Raw genomic sequence first — 15,240 nt, 5'->3', positions numbered from 1 at the left:
ATACCAGTCTACCACTCTACTACCGATGATTGGTGCAACCCCATTGTGTTATCACACCGGAATTTTATTTTACTCTGGCATGTAAGGCTGGAGAGCTATCGCTTCACCCCCAAGTAATTCTAGTACTCGCTCTCTGTCACCCCTGTCACCCACCAGCAACAGCAAAGACCGAAAACGACCGAGACCGCCGCGAGAGCGAACGCCCAAGAAAGTTCCAAAAATCCCTTCGCTCCCGACGCGTCCGCTCCGGGCACCGATAGAAAACCACGACAGCTACCTCTGGCGTCGGTTAATTAATCCACCCTCCCCGGCCGCACCGGCCCAGATGGAATGATGCGCGCGCGACCCCAGTCCAGTCCCTCCCAGTCCCAGCACAAGCACGCCCACGCTAGCCCAGTCCTCCTCTCCCCCAGTAGCAGCTGCACCACCGGCCTGGCCAAACCCAAGCGCCGCTGCAGTGCACAGCCGGATAGAGAGGTAATTGAGCGGAGAGAAGGCTAGCTAGCTTTGATCGGCCGGCTTGATCGGGTGCCATGGCTGGCGCAGCGGCCGACAGGCCGGAGGGGGTGGGCGGAGGAGGCGGAGGGGAGTGGCCGTTTGCAGGCGACGCCTACGCAGAGTACCCATCGGCGCTACTGTTCGCGGAGCTCGGTGGATGGCCTGGCGGCCTGGGCGCGGGCGCCGGGGACCTGCCGGCGCTGGATCTGCCAGTGGTCAGTGCGTCGGCGGTCCTGGCGCCTGTTGCGCTGACGTCTGAAGCGACGCCGTCTAGGTCCAGGTCAGCTGACGCTGGTGGCGCGTCGTCTAGCTCGAGCGGCGAAGGCGCCGGCGCGGCCCTTGAGGACGCCGACACCGGCAAGCTGGCCGCCGCCGACGAGGCTGCAGCGTGAGTCAAGCGGCCCGCCTCTCTCTCTTTGCTCTTGCTTGCGACATGGTTACGTGGATTGCGCGTCCGCGAGGGGTAAATCCGGTAAAATGGATGGGAACGGTGTGTACGCCGATCTGCGTGCCGCGTCGGTTCTTGCGCCGCGATTCCCGCTCGTACGTAGATCCTTCCAAGTTTCACGCGGTTTCTTTTTTCAATTCTCTTTCTTCTTCTTCTCACTCCACTTCTTTATTCTTCGTCCCCCTTTTCTCCCGGTATTCATACACCATTTCATATAGTACGCGCGTACGCGTACATGTATTACAAAATCCGTCCAAAATCCAGTGCTAAAAATATCTCAAATTTTGTCCAAAATCCGATGAACCATCTCTGCGAGGTAAGTAGTAGCTCGTGGGGTGGTCACGTACGTACTGTCCTGCCCTGCTATGCACTGACGATACCACCGGCCAATTTCTTTTGTCTTGCATTGCCAAGTTCATTGCACATTAAAATCACTCACTGATCTCCAGCCCTACAAACACGCCACTAGCTATCTTTGCATTAACTGCGCATGCCCCTGGCCGCATCGATCAACCGATGTCGTGCTTCTCACTTGAAATTATCATTATTAAGCTTGGAATTATATATAAACGTTAGTTAGTTCTTGCTGTTCGGGAGGTTAATTATTTGGGGTTACTTGCGTATGTGCAGGAGCATGAAGCCAACGGCGACGGTGGTGAAGAAGGGGCAGAAGCGGGCTCGGCAGCAGCGGTTCGCTTTCATGACCAAGAGCGAAATAGATCATCTCGAGGATGGGTACAGATGGAGAAAGTATGGGCAGAAAGCCGTCAAGAACAGCCCTTACCCAAGGTGATCCATCCTCTATAGATCCATCGATCAATCGTCTTGTCTAATTTAGTCATTATCTGCACACCTTTCTTGCGGGGTCATAGATTTAAAATTTCGACTGCCTTTTGTCTCGCTAAAATTTGAAATGTGTATATGTGCAGATAGAGCTCGTGTAAATATAATCATTTCAGTAGTACAACATTTTGCAACAGAAAATTAACCGCGAGTAAGACATATTACGACCTTGAGCAAATGTATATGCAGTGTGTGGGGCTGTGGGCTAATGGGTCTCGTCCAATTTGATGAGCAGCTATGCATGGTGTATATGCATAATCTCACCGATGGCTTTCCTATCTTGCGAGCAGGAGCTACTACAGATGCACCAATAGCAAATGCACCGTGAAGAAGCGCGTCGAGAGGTCGTCGGACGACCCCTCCGTGGTGATCACCACCTACGAGGGCCAGCACTGTCACCACACCACCTCCTTCCAGCGCGGCGCCGGGGCTACGGCTATGCACTTTCACGGCGGAGCCACCATTGCACTCGCTGAGCAGATGTCGTTCGTCTCGGCGCAACAGCTGTACAACTTGCCGCCGTTGCGCACACAGATGAACCCTACATCGTCGGAGTCCGTCGTCAGCTCGACGCAAGCTTCTTTCGGCCAGCAGCTCAATGGAAGCAATGGTGAGCTGCCGCGGTCGGCTAACTACAGTCCGACGGCGTCCATGGTGCAGTCACCCTCGTCGTCGTTGGTGCCTCCAGCTGTTTCATTTGACATGGGACTGCTAGGCGACATCGTGCCTCCTCGACTAAGAAATGGATGACGGTCTATAAATGGTAAGCATATGTTGTGCTTTAGTACATGTCTAGTTGTCTACACATATGTGTACTCCTAAGGTTTTCTTAATATCTGAACCAATATCCAACCCACCTCCTAGACTAAAATTAGAGTAACTTCACATACTTATATGTTATTGAGTAAAACTGTGGACTTTCAGCAATGCAATTTCAGGCTAGAAAATATTTAATTATAGAAGACAGAGACTTGAGACATATTTATATGTTATAAGGCATTTGCCCAACTTTGGTAGTCACTCAATGCATGTCTTTTATTGAAATATTTTACAATTATTTTCAAAATTAAAACTATTTTTCCATAAAATAATTGATTTTTTCAAGAATATGTTGCTTATATATGTGTGATATACTAGTTAATTATTGGATATGGAACTATATTATATGTGAAGGCTAAATACTTCCTACTTCTGGGTGCGTGCAGTTACCCCCACATATCATATATTACCATACACACAAGTATATGCACACTCCCCGTCCCAAAATATAAGGGTCCTTAAATTTCGTTGGTCAGCAACTTACAACTTTGATCATGATTTGTACTTATTCTATACCAATTTTTGGTAGAATATATATGAAATGGAAAATACTTGCAAAACGAATGGAAGGATACCATTTATATATTCTGAATCTATACAATTTGGTATAAATTAGCGGTCAAAATTGTGCACCAAAGATGAGCAAAACAATTGTCTTATATTTTAGGACGGGGGAGTAATACTTTATCGATTTGAGTATATTCATATACTACTGTATCTAAGACATGTATATAGGCTAGCTAGCAGTCTATAATTACATACGGTTGCTTCAATGTTAAGGAAATCACTTATCGGTGACAACTCGATCAGCTGATGATTAGCGATTAATAGGCAAATCGACCGATTAATCGATAAATGAGCTAATCACCCCATAAATAAGTTTATTGGCTAATCGGTGACCACCGAGTAGCGATTAATCGACCGATTAATCGTAGAATCGGACGATTTTTTGAACAATCTGTTGCTTACATGCACGCATGTAGGAGTACTGTATATACAGACAAGCTGCAGGGGCCAGGTATATACATATTGTCAGATCAATATGGCATGTCATATAGTATTTATAGATGATTCATCATTCATACATATGAACAGTGCGACCAACATACACGGATATCAGCATGTACAGTACATGTGAATTCATTGATTAGACAATAAGTTCGTATAATTTGTGCATGTAGTAGACGAGTACGTACTACATACATGTATCCATTCCTTGCACTAGGTTAGTTGTTGTACAATGTACTAGCACAGCACATGCTGCCCCCAAGTGTTGTCCAATTCTTTCTGGTGTTTACATCATTTTCACATAATATTCGTCTGTTCATTTTTTATGTACCGTTTTTCGCATGCTGACCAGTCTATATCTGTCACCTCCTCTTTTATATCTTACAGATATGCATCTTGGAATTTTCTAGACGTTATTAATTTTCCAGCTGAGGGAAAGACATGTGTATGAATGTTAATTTTGTGGTGTAAATAACCTATTCTGATTACATTGTACTCCGGTTTATGCAGACTATATCTGATGCCATGTCATGCATGTCTCAGATGGAGGCAGACGGGAAAGGCACACCAATCAGCTAGCTAGGGTGTTCCGCTGATCCTCTCCTGCAGAATCCAACAATTTAAACGACCAACCATCCTTAATTTCGTCCAATCTCTATGTGGCGTAAGAGTATAGCTATTCAGTCTCTTACGCCATGCTTAATTTGATCGACGAGTACTGCTAGCTTCCTCAAGTTCTCGTGATGACTAGATTTGCTAGTGTTTTTGCACGCCGCATTATTGGACAGGCAGGTGCAATAATATTTGGTCTCATAGCAAATTTGTATTCCCACTTCAACCTTTATCCTATATCCTATCTGTTGGATCTGCTTGGCCCTTAGCATACAACACTTTGATTTGTATAGCCTGAATTCCTAGTGTTGTGGTTCTTGCAGGACGTACAATATTGTACTGTATTGTAACCTAAATTTATTTTGCACTTTGTAGCTAGCTGGCTAGCAGGTTAAAGTTTTTGTGGATATATGTGTTTGATGTATTCTGAATATATGCAATTCAGTATCGGAGTAGCTAGTACTGTACTAGAATGCTAGATCATTCTACTCTTTGTTCTTTGCTCCTTTTTTTTTTTGAGAAATTCTTTGCTCCTATTTAACTCCTTATTTTTCTACTGGGATCTAAAATTTATGTGTGTCGTGCATGCATATAGTACATGGGAATACGCTGTGCACCTTTTAGCTGCTAGATAGCCACCTTTGCTAAAGTAAAGTCGATCCGTGCGCCACATGCTCTGCTATCAGCTTTTGGTTAATTCGGTGTGGATGGAATGTTCCCTTCAGTTCGACCATACCATATGCCTCTACATTCCATCCATATAGTGTCCACATGCAATGCAGCGAGAATGCAATGTGTAGGCCAGAGCCAGAGCCAGAGCCAGACCCCTTTAATGGCGACATGTCCGATGGAGGATCGATGTGCATGCACCTCCGAGGCTCTCTTGATCCGTGTCTCAGGAATAGCTAGGTATTGTTTACCTTTCCTGCGTTGTTGCTGTCTATCGCCGCAATAGCATCGGCGCATCGCTATCATTTTTATCTTCGTATCTTATCGTGAGCTGAATTCATTTCATTTTGTCCTAGCTATAGTTGGTACTCCAGCTTATCGTCGGCAGTACATAGCTGGATTTGTTGTTAAATTTAAGTCCATAGTTGTAGGCCTATATGTGTGCATGTTCTAAATGTAGAAGAAGGCTAACCGAACTGATGCAACACACTATCTATTCAGTCATACCACAACAATGTACTGTACAGTTACATGCATGATAATTGATGAGTAGCTGATAAAACTAACAAAAACTAGACCAACCGAGGGAGGAATCCCGTGAATTTAATTAAGGAGATGTGAGTCTTAAACTCGGGCTGGCTAGCTATCACATGGACTAGCCAGTAAGACCACGAGCCTTTCCCCAAGAGAACTAACAAACTCCTACAATCTAACTTGTGCAAAGATAAGGGTGTGTTTGATTACATGGGCCCTTTTCTCGTCCCGTCCAACATTGCTAACAGTAGTCTAGTTCGTCCCATGCAGGTTTGGAGTGAGCCACATTGTGCAACTTGGGGCCAGTTCGGTTGCTCGCAAATTCTCTCCCAATGTGCCGGACCAAGTTTGGGCCGATTGGATGGCCACGGTGTTCCGCGTACATGCATCGCACGAGTTTTAAAGCAGGTCAAATCTTGGTCCGCAAGGCATGCTTGATTTGAATGTTGTTGCACGTGCAGACTGGCGAGCGCAAAAGTGAGACCTTCGTGGCTTTGTAGGTGCACACTTTATATGTAACCTTGTTCTTAATCTAGTTCATCTTAAGCCTCCCCTGATCAACATAACGGTGCTTCGATTCGAGATGTGCTCTAGATGAAAAAGATGTGTCTCGATGTTGCGAATCCATTCCCACATGTCGGAGTTTCGTCGAGTTTTTGAATATCAATTCCGTGTTCCCTTTGGAATTTTTTTGTAGAATTTTGTAAAATTTGTGGGACTCGGTCGAACTGTTTAAAGTTTTCTTAGAGGAGTATTTCATCTTGTTGTTTTACACAAATTTCGTGTTCGTAGTTTTTCATTTTGACATTGGTAGATGAGTGCTTATTCATCTCCCTAACACACTGTATTGAGATGTAGATCTACTTGTATACATATGGCAAAACCAAAAAAAATGAATACAAAAGTTGTGTGAAACGGTGTGGTGAAACTACTCCTCGAAGGATATTTAAAATGGTCGACCATGTCCCATGAATTTGACAAATTCATCCAAATAATCTCCAAAGGGAACACAAAACCATGATTTAAACACTCGACAAAACTATTAACCAATCACGGGTATGGAATGACAACGTCAGATGCACATATTTTTATGTACATTGTATCTCGAATCGAACCATGGTTGTGTAGATTAGAGTGGATTAAGATGAACAACTTTGCTAAAACACAACACGCTCAAAGTCTCATGCTACATACTAGGAACCAAACTTCGTGCATATTTTTCTCCCACGGTGTACAAATGAACTTGTGGGCATCCAACTGTAGTACATAAACATGCCCAAGTCAATTTTTCATTCATATAGCTTCTAGCGGGCTAACTTGTACTGTTGGGGAAAACCCCATGCGAGAAACCAAACAGGCCCTTGGTTACCCGCATAGGCGCATAGCCTTATCCCGCATGAGAGCGGAAATTTAAGTGTGCTATATGGTTATATTTGTGTGCTCATGTGGTAAAAAAATTAGGTATTTGGTTGCATTTGGTTGCTCCCATGATGCAGAATTGGGGTGTTCGATTGCGTGCGCACTCATAGCTGGTCTCACATCCTCTCAATATAGTAATGGAGTTACCTCCTATTTTTTCTGCACCAACACACTTCAAAAAACTAGTGTCACTCTGTTTGCATCCATGGAACTAAAAATCTTACTAGTCAGGCGTATGGTTACATATGGGCCGAGTCAATATAGATGTGGAAAGGTAAAGGGTGAACCCGAACCGGCAAATCTAGATCTGACCTAAGTTGGTTACAATCATATCTGGGGATTTCGAGTTAGTTTTCTTCACTTGTCTTGTAATCCAAGTGAGGCAACACCGTGAGCTTCAATGGGTCGTCAAGTCATTAGGCTAGGCCGTCGTACATTTGGTGGGCCACCTTTGTTCTATGTGGGAATACCAGAGTCCAATGAGATCGTCACTAGCCCCTAAATCTTTCTTGATTGACCTGAAGCGACATCTTTAAATGCAACTCTACATGGAGAATTCAAAAAAAAAATGCCAAGTCAGATGATGGGTTCCCTAGGCGGCGGCCTCCAGGGTGTTGCCTCCGTACCAGGGAAGAATGCCTCCCCCGCTCCCCCCATGAAATAGGCGTTGGGATGAGCAGCAACAACCAACACCACTGCGGGACCTTGGTGCTAGTATGAGCTCGTCGGTCTCGCCTATGTGGTGTCATGCTCGGCGCAAGGTCGTGTGTATCCGGTTGCTCCTCCTCCGACGCAAGGTAGCATTGATGGCACAACTCTGTGTGTACCAACTTGTTCAGACACCAAGTGCATAGTGTTGTAGTAAGCGTCTTTTCCCCATAATGGTTACTCGAGGGTTTATATCGAACTCTCGGGGAATTGGCGGAGAGTCTTTCCTTGTTCCTCTTCAAGCAACCTACAAAACAAAGTATTATCCTTGTGTCCCCAACTCCACTACGTGGTTGTCAAGCAAAAGGTTTTGTATTAGTAAAATGAAATAAACTTATAAATAAATAAGGTAAAAAAATCTAAAAACTAGGCAAGAAGGTAAAAACAATAAAGTAAAGGTATTTGGGGATTTTGTTTGGATTTGCTAATAGTAAAACTATTTTTGTATTTTTGAAATAAATAATTGCAGAAAATGTAAAGGATGATGATAGTGTTGGAAAGGTGTTTCTTATCATAAAAATTAGACCGAGGTTCATGGTTTCACTTGTCTACTCTCATATAAAGGTGTAGTTGACATAAAAAATTCATAAGCAATAATATTGATGAAATTTCATTATGTGAATAGTAAATATTTATATGGGCATCACGTCCTATCTTAGAGATGATGCAACACATTTCTCGTATACTCCTCCAGAAAGGGAAAACTCCATGCAATCTACAATTCTGAATTAACAGAGTATAACCTTAGGTACTTTGACATGTTGTTTCAATAACAAATATGCTACCTTAAACAAACAAGATCACCCAGATGTCACTACATGAAATATAACACATGCATTCACTTCATCCCAAGTGAGGTAACAATGCAAAGGTAAAAACCATAGTAGATCTTGAATTTTGTGTCACAATTCAGTCACCACCACCATGCTACTCCAACTAATAAACACGTTCCCACACGCATGCTCTCTCATATAAGCTGGATCAAAACAAGCACTTAAGAACGGGCTACACTATATGCATCTATTCATACTCTCACACACAAAAGAATTCCAAACTCAAATACCAACTCATACAACAAAGATCCATGATGTCTACGCACGCTTCTATTCTTGTAGACAGTGTTGGGCCTCCAAGAGCAGAGGTTTGTAGAACAGCAGCAAGTTTCCCTTAAGAGAATCACCCAAGGTTTATCGAACTCAGGGAGGTAGAAGACAAAGATATCCCTCTCAAGCAACCCTGCAATTACGATACAAGAAGTCTCTTGTGTCCCCAACACACCTAATACACTTGTCAGATGTATAGGTGCACTAGTTCGGCGAAGACATAGTGAGATGCAAGTGATATGGATGAATATGAGTGGTAATAGCAATCTAAAATAAAGATGACAGCAAGTAAACATGCAATGGAACAGTAAGTAAACGGTGATTCGATGCTTGGAAACAAGGCCTAGGGATCATACTTTCACTAGTGGACACTCTCAACAATGATCACATAAATAAATAAGTTCTCTTCTCTTATGCTACTTTCAAAGACTCTATTGTTGGATAACAAACACCATTCATTGTGTAGGGCTACGAGAGCACCCTCAATCCGGAGTAAACAAGCTCCACAACGTCATAAAGGAATCACACAAGATGCAAACACTGTCACTGTCACACCATAGAGAGTAATTCCGGAGTTCATATAAAGTAACTCTAGAGTACATAGTAATAGTTAACTTCACAATCTACAAGAGATCACAATCATAACCTACGCCAAGTACTACATGATGCACACACTGTCCACATTACATCATGAAGGAGGAATAAACTACTTTAATAACATCACTAGAGTAGCACATAGTAATAGTGATACAAAGCTCATGATCACATAAAGATCACATGGGAGAGAGAGATGAACCACATAGCTACCGGTACAGCCCTTACCCTCGGGGGAGAACTACTCCCTCCTCATCATAGGAGACAGCAGCGGCGATGAAGATGGCGGTGGTGTCGATGGAGATGCCTTCCGGGGGAAATTCCCCGTCCCGGCGGCGTGCCGGAACAGAGAATTCTGTCCCCCGAATCTTGGCTTCGCGATGGCGGCGTCTGCAGAACTTTTCTCGTATCGTGGCTTATGTCTTTAGTGTTTTCGCGACGGAGAGGCTTTATAGGCGGAAGGGCAGCCTCGGAGGAGCCAGGGGGTGGCCCCCCCATAGGCTGGCGCCCCCCCCCCCTTGGCCGCGCCGCCATGTGGGGTGGGGCCCCCAGGGCTCCCCTCTGGTCCCTCTCTGGCTCTCTGGAAGCTTCCGTGAAATATAAGATCGTGGGCATTAATTTCTTCCAATTCCGAGAATATTTCCGGTGTAAGATTTCTGAAACCAAAAACAGCAGAAAACAGGAACTGGCACTTCGGCATCTTGTTAATAGGTTAGTTCCGAAAAATGCATCAAAACGATATAAAGTATGAATAAAACATGTAGGTATTGTCATAAAACTAGCATGGAACATAAGAAATTATAGATACGTTGGAGACGTATCAAGCATCCCCAAGCTTAGTTCCTACTCGCCCTCGAGTAGGTAAACGATAACAAGGATAATTTCTTAAGTGACATGCTACTAACATGATCTTGATCAATACTGTTGTAAAGCATATGAAATGAATGAAGTGATTCAAAGCAATGGTAAAGATAATGACTAAACAACTGAATCATATAGCAAAGACTTTTCATGAATAGTACTTTCAAGACAAGCATCAATAAGTCTTGCATAAGAGTTAACTCATAAAGCAATAGATTCTTAATAGAAGGTTTTGAAGCAACACAAAGGAAGATTTAAGTTTCAACAGTTGCTTTCAACTTTCAACATGTATATCTCATGGATAATCGTCAATACAAAGTAATATGATGAATGCAAATAAGAAAGTATGTAAGAATCAATGCACACAGTTCACAAAAGTGTTTGCTTCTAAGATAGAAAGAAGTAGGTAAACTGACTCAACATAAAGTAAAAGAATGGCCCTTCGCGAGAGGAAGCATGGATTACTATTTTTGTGCTAGAGCTTTTCATTTTGAAAACATAGAAACAATTTTGTCAACGGTAGTAATAATTCATATGTGTTATGCATAAGATATCCTATAAGTTGCAAGCCTCATGCATAGAATACCAATAGTGCTCGCACCTTGTCCTAATTAGCTTGGATTTACATGGATTATCATTGCATAACATATGTTTCAACCAAGTGTCACAAAGGGGTACCTCTATGTCGCCTGTACAAAGGTCCAAGGAGATAGATCGCATTTGATTTCTCGTTTTTGATAAATCTCAACTTAGGACATCCATACCGGGACAACATAGAAAACAGATAATGGACTCCTCTTTAATGCATAAGCATTCAACAACGAGATAATATACTCATAAGAGATTGAGGATTAATGTCCAAACTGAAACTTCCACCATGATTCATGGCTTTAGTTAGCGGCCCAATGTTCTTCTCTAACAATATGCATACTCAAACCATTTGATCATGATAAATCACCCTTACTTCAGACAAGACGAACATGCATAGCAACTCACATGATGTTCAACAAAGGTGTAATAGTTGATGGAGTCCCCAGAAACATGGTTACCGCTCAACAAGCAACTTATAAGAAATAAGATACATAAGCTACATATTCAATACCACAATAGTTTTTAAGGCTATTTTCCCATGAGCTATATATTGCAAAGACAAGGAATGAAATTTTAAAGGTAGCACTCAAGTAATTTACTTTGGAATGGCAGAGAAATACCATGTAGTAGGTAGGTATGGTGGACACAAATGACATAGTTTTTGGCTCAAGGATTTGGATGCACGAGAAGTATTCCCTCTCGGTACAAGGCTTTGGCTAGCAAGGTTGTTTGAAGCAAACACAAGTATGAACCGGTACAGACAAAACTTACATAAGAACATATTGCAAGCATTATAAGACTCTACACTCGTCTTCCTTGTTGTTCAAACACTTCACCGAGAAAATATCTAGACTTTAGAGAGACCAATCATGCAAACCAAATTTCAACAAGCTCTATGGTAGTTCTTCATTAATAGGTGCAAAGTACATGATGCAAGAGCTTAAACGTGATCTATTTGAGCACAACAATTGCCAAGTATCAAATTATTCAAGACCATATACCAATTACCACATGAAGCATTTTATGTTTCCAACCAAATAGCAATGAATGCAGCAGCTTTTAACTTTAGCCATGAACATTAAAAATAAAGCGAAGAACACAAGTGTTCAAATGAAAAAGCGGAGCGTGTCTCTCTCCCACACATGGATTTATTCAGAGAATGAAAATAACAAAACGAAAATAATAGCACACATACGCTCCAAGTAAAGTACATAAGATGTGACCGAATAAAAATATAGTTTCACTAGAGGTGACCTGATAAGTTGTCGATGAAGAAGGGGATGCCTTGGGCATCCCCAAGCTTAGATGCTTGAGTCTTCTTGAAATATGCAGGGATGAACCACGCGGGCATCCCCAAGCTTAGACTTTTCACTCTTCTTGATCATATTGTATCATCCTCCTCTCTTGACCCTTGAAAACTTCCTCCACACCAAACTCAAAACAAACTCATTAGAGGGTTAGTGCATAATCGAAAATTCACATATTCAGAGGTGACACAATAATTCTTAACACTTCTGAACATTGCACAAAGCTACTGAAAGTTAATGGAACAAAGAAATCCATTCAACATAGCAAAAGAGGCAATGCGAAATAAAAGGCAGAATCTGTCAAAATAGAACAGTCCGTAAAGACGAATTTTTAAGGGCCACATAACTTGCTCAGATGAAAAAAGCTCAAATTGAATGAAAGTTGCGTACATATCTGAGGATCACACACGTAAATTGGCAGATTTTCTGAGTTACCTACAGAGAATTCTACTCAAATTCGTGACAGCAAGAAATCTGTTTCTGCGCAGTAATCCAAATCTAGTATTAACCTTACTATCAAAGACTTTACTTGGCACAACAATGCAATAAAATAAAGATAAGGAGAGGTTGCTACAGTAGTAACAACTTCCAAGACACAACAAAACAGTAGCAAAATAAAAACATGGGTTATCTCCCAACAAGTGCTTTCTTTATAGCCATTAAGATGGGCTCAGCAGTTTTAATGATGCACTCATAAGGATGAGAGTTGAAGCAAAAGAGAGCATCAAAAGCAAGTATGAAAAACTTTTAAGTCTAACCCACTTCCTATGAAAGGGAATCTTGTAAATAAACAAGTCATGTAAGCATAATGCAACAAGCATAGAAAGGCAACACAAGTGCAACTTCAAGATTCTCAACATAAAGAGGGGAAACTTAATATTATTAAGATGCATATAACCATGTTTTCCTCTCTCATAGTAACTTTCAGTGGCATCATGAACAAACTCAACAATATAACTATCACATAAAGCATTCTTATTCACATGCATAAAAGTATCATTACTCTCCACATAAGCATAATCAATTTTATTAGTAATGGCGGGAGTAAAACTATCACAACCATCATTGTAATCATCATAAATTGCAGGCATGGTGTAATCATAATAAACTTTATCCTCCATAGTAGGTGGCACCAAAATACCACTATCATTATAATCATCATAAATGGGAGGCAAAGTATCATCAAAGAAAATTTTCTCCTCAAAACTTGGGGGACTAAAAATAACACAACCAGCTTCCCCAAGCTTAAATTCTTCCATAGCATTAGCAATAATAGTATTCAAAGAGTTCATGCTAATAACATTGCTACAACTATTTTGTAAACAAAGTTCCATGGGTTTTTTAATTCTCTCTTTAAACACATCATGTCCTAATTCAATATAAAGTTCATAAAGATCTCTAATTTTTTTGTTGTTTTCCATTAAGCCTAACTAGTGAAAATAAAAACAAGAAACAAAAAGATGCAATTGCAGGATCTAAAGGAAATAGCTTCGAGCACTCACACACCGGCAACAATGCTAGGAAAGAGCTTAGTAGTCGGAGGATGTGAATACTGATGGCGTGTATTTCACACGTTCGTTGGGCAACCCCAAGAGGAAGGTATGATGCGCACAGCAGCAAGTTTTCCCTCAGAAAGAAACCAAGGTTTATCGAACCAGGAGGAGCCAAGAAGCACGTTGAAGGTTGATGGCGGCGGGATGTAGTGCGGCGCAACACCGGGGATTCCGGCGCCAACGTGGAACCTGCACAACACAACCAAAGTACTTTGCCCCAACGAAACAGTGAGGTTGTCAATCTCACCGGCTTGCTGTAACAAAGGATTAACCGTATTGTGTGGAAGATGATTGTTTGCAGAGAAAATAGTAAAAACAAGTATTGCAGAAGATTTGTATTTCAGTATTAAAGAATGGACCGGGGTCCACAGTTCACTAGAGGTGTCTCTCCCATAAGATAAAAGCATGTTGGGTGAACAAATTACAGTCGGGCAATTGACAAATAGAGAGGGCATAACAATGCACATACATGACATGATAAGTATAGTGAGATTTAATTGGGCATTACGACAAAGTACATAGACCGCCATCCAACTGCATCTATGCCTAAAAAGTCCACCTTCGAGGTTATCATCCGAACCCCTCCGAGTATTAAGTTGCAAAGCAACGAGACAATTGCATTAAGTATGGTGCGTAATGTAATCAACAACTACATCCTCGGACATAGCGCCAATGTTTTATCCCTAGTGGCAACGAGCACAACACAACCTTAGAACTTTCGTCACTTGTCCCGGTGTCAATGCAGGCATGAACCCACTATCGAGCATAAATACTCCCTCTTGGAGTTAAAAGCAAAAACTTGGCCAGAGCCTCTACTAGTAACGGAGGGCATGCAAGATCATAAACAACACATATGTAATAACTTGATAATTAATATGACATGGTATTCTCTATCCATCGGATCCCGACAAACACAACATAGAGAATTACAGATAGATGATCTTGATCATGTTAGGCAGCTCACAAGATCCGACAATGAAGCACAATGAGGAGAAGACAACCATCTAGCTACTGCTATGGACCCATAGTCCAGGGGTGAACTACTCACTCATCACTCCGGAGGCGACCATGGCGGTGTAGAGTCCTCCGGGAGATGAATCCCCTCTCCGGCAGGGTGCCGGAGGAGATCTCCAGGATCCCCCGAGATGGGATCGGCGGCGGCGGCGGCTCAGTAAGGTTTTCCGTATCGTGGTTTTTCGCCTCAGGGGTTTCGCGACGGAGGCTTTAAGTAGGCGGAAGGGCAACGTCAGAGGGTCGAAGAGGCGGCGGCACCATAGGCTGGCGCGGCCAGGGCCCAGGCCGCGCCACCCTATCATCTGGGGCCCACAGGGCCCCCCTCTGGCGGCTCTCGGGTGTTCTGGATGCTTCCGGTGAAAATAGGAACCCGGGTCTTCGTTTCGTCCAATTCCGAGAATATTTCGTTACTAGGATTTCTGAAACCAAAAACAGCGAGAAAACGAGAACCGGCACTTCGGCATCTTGTTAATAGGTTAGTTCCGGAAAATGCACGAATATGACATAAAGTGTGCATAAAACATGTAGGTATCATCAATAATATGGCATAGAACATAAGAAATTATCGATACGTCGGAGACGTATCAAGCATCCCTAAGCTTAGTTACTGCTCGTCCCGAGCGAGTAAAACGATAACAAAGATAATTTCTGAAGTGATA

The 15,240-nt window shown here is 42.5% G+C and overlaps 1 protein-coding gene across 1 annotated transcript; it reads left to right on the top strand.

Moving 5' to 3' along the window:
* The first annotated feature begins 320 nt into the window (after positions 1-320).
* Positions 321-4,683, top strand: LOC124693239 (probable WRKY transcription factor 57). Its single transcript, XM_047226707.1, has 4 exons — positions 321-886; positions 1,580-1,735; positions 2,080-2,552; positions 4,127-4,683. The coding sequence occupies exons 1-3, from the start codon at positions 534-536 to the stop codon at positions 2,537-2,539; spliced, it is 969 nt and encodes a 322-aa protein (XP_047082663.1). The 5' UTR covers positions 321-533; the 3' UTR covers positions 2,540-2,552; positions 4,127-4,683.
* Positions 4,684-15,240: the final 10,557 nt, after the last annotated feature.

This window comes from Lolium rigidum, chromosome 2, assembly GCF_022539505.1.
Source record: "Lolium rigidum isolate FL_2022 chromosome 2, APGP_CSIRO_Lrig_0.1, whole genome shotgun sequence".
Lineage (NCBI taxonomy): Eukaryota > Viridiplantae > Streptophyta > Magnoliopsida > Poales > Poaceae > Lolium > Lolium rigidum.
Note: the sequence above shows the minus strand (reverse complement) of the source record. Positions and strands in the feature narration are given on the sequence as shown.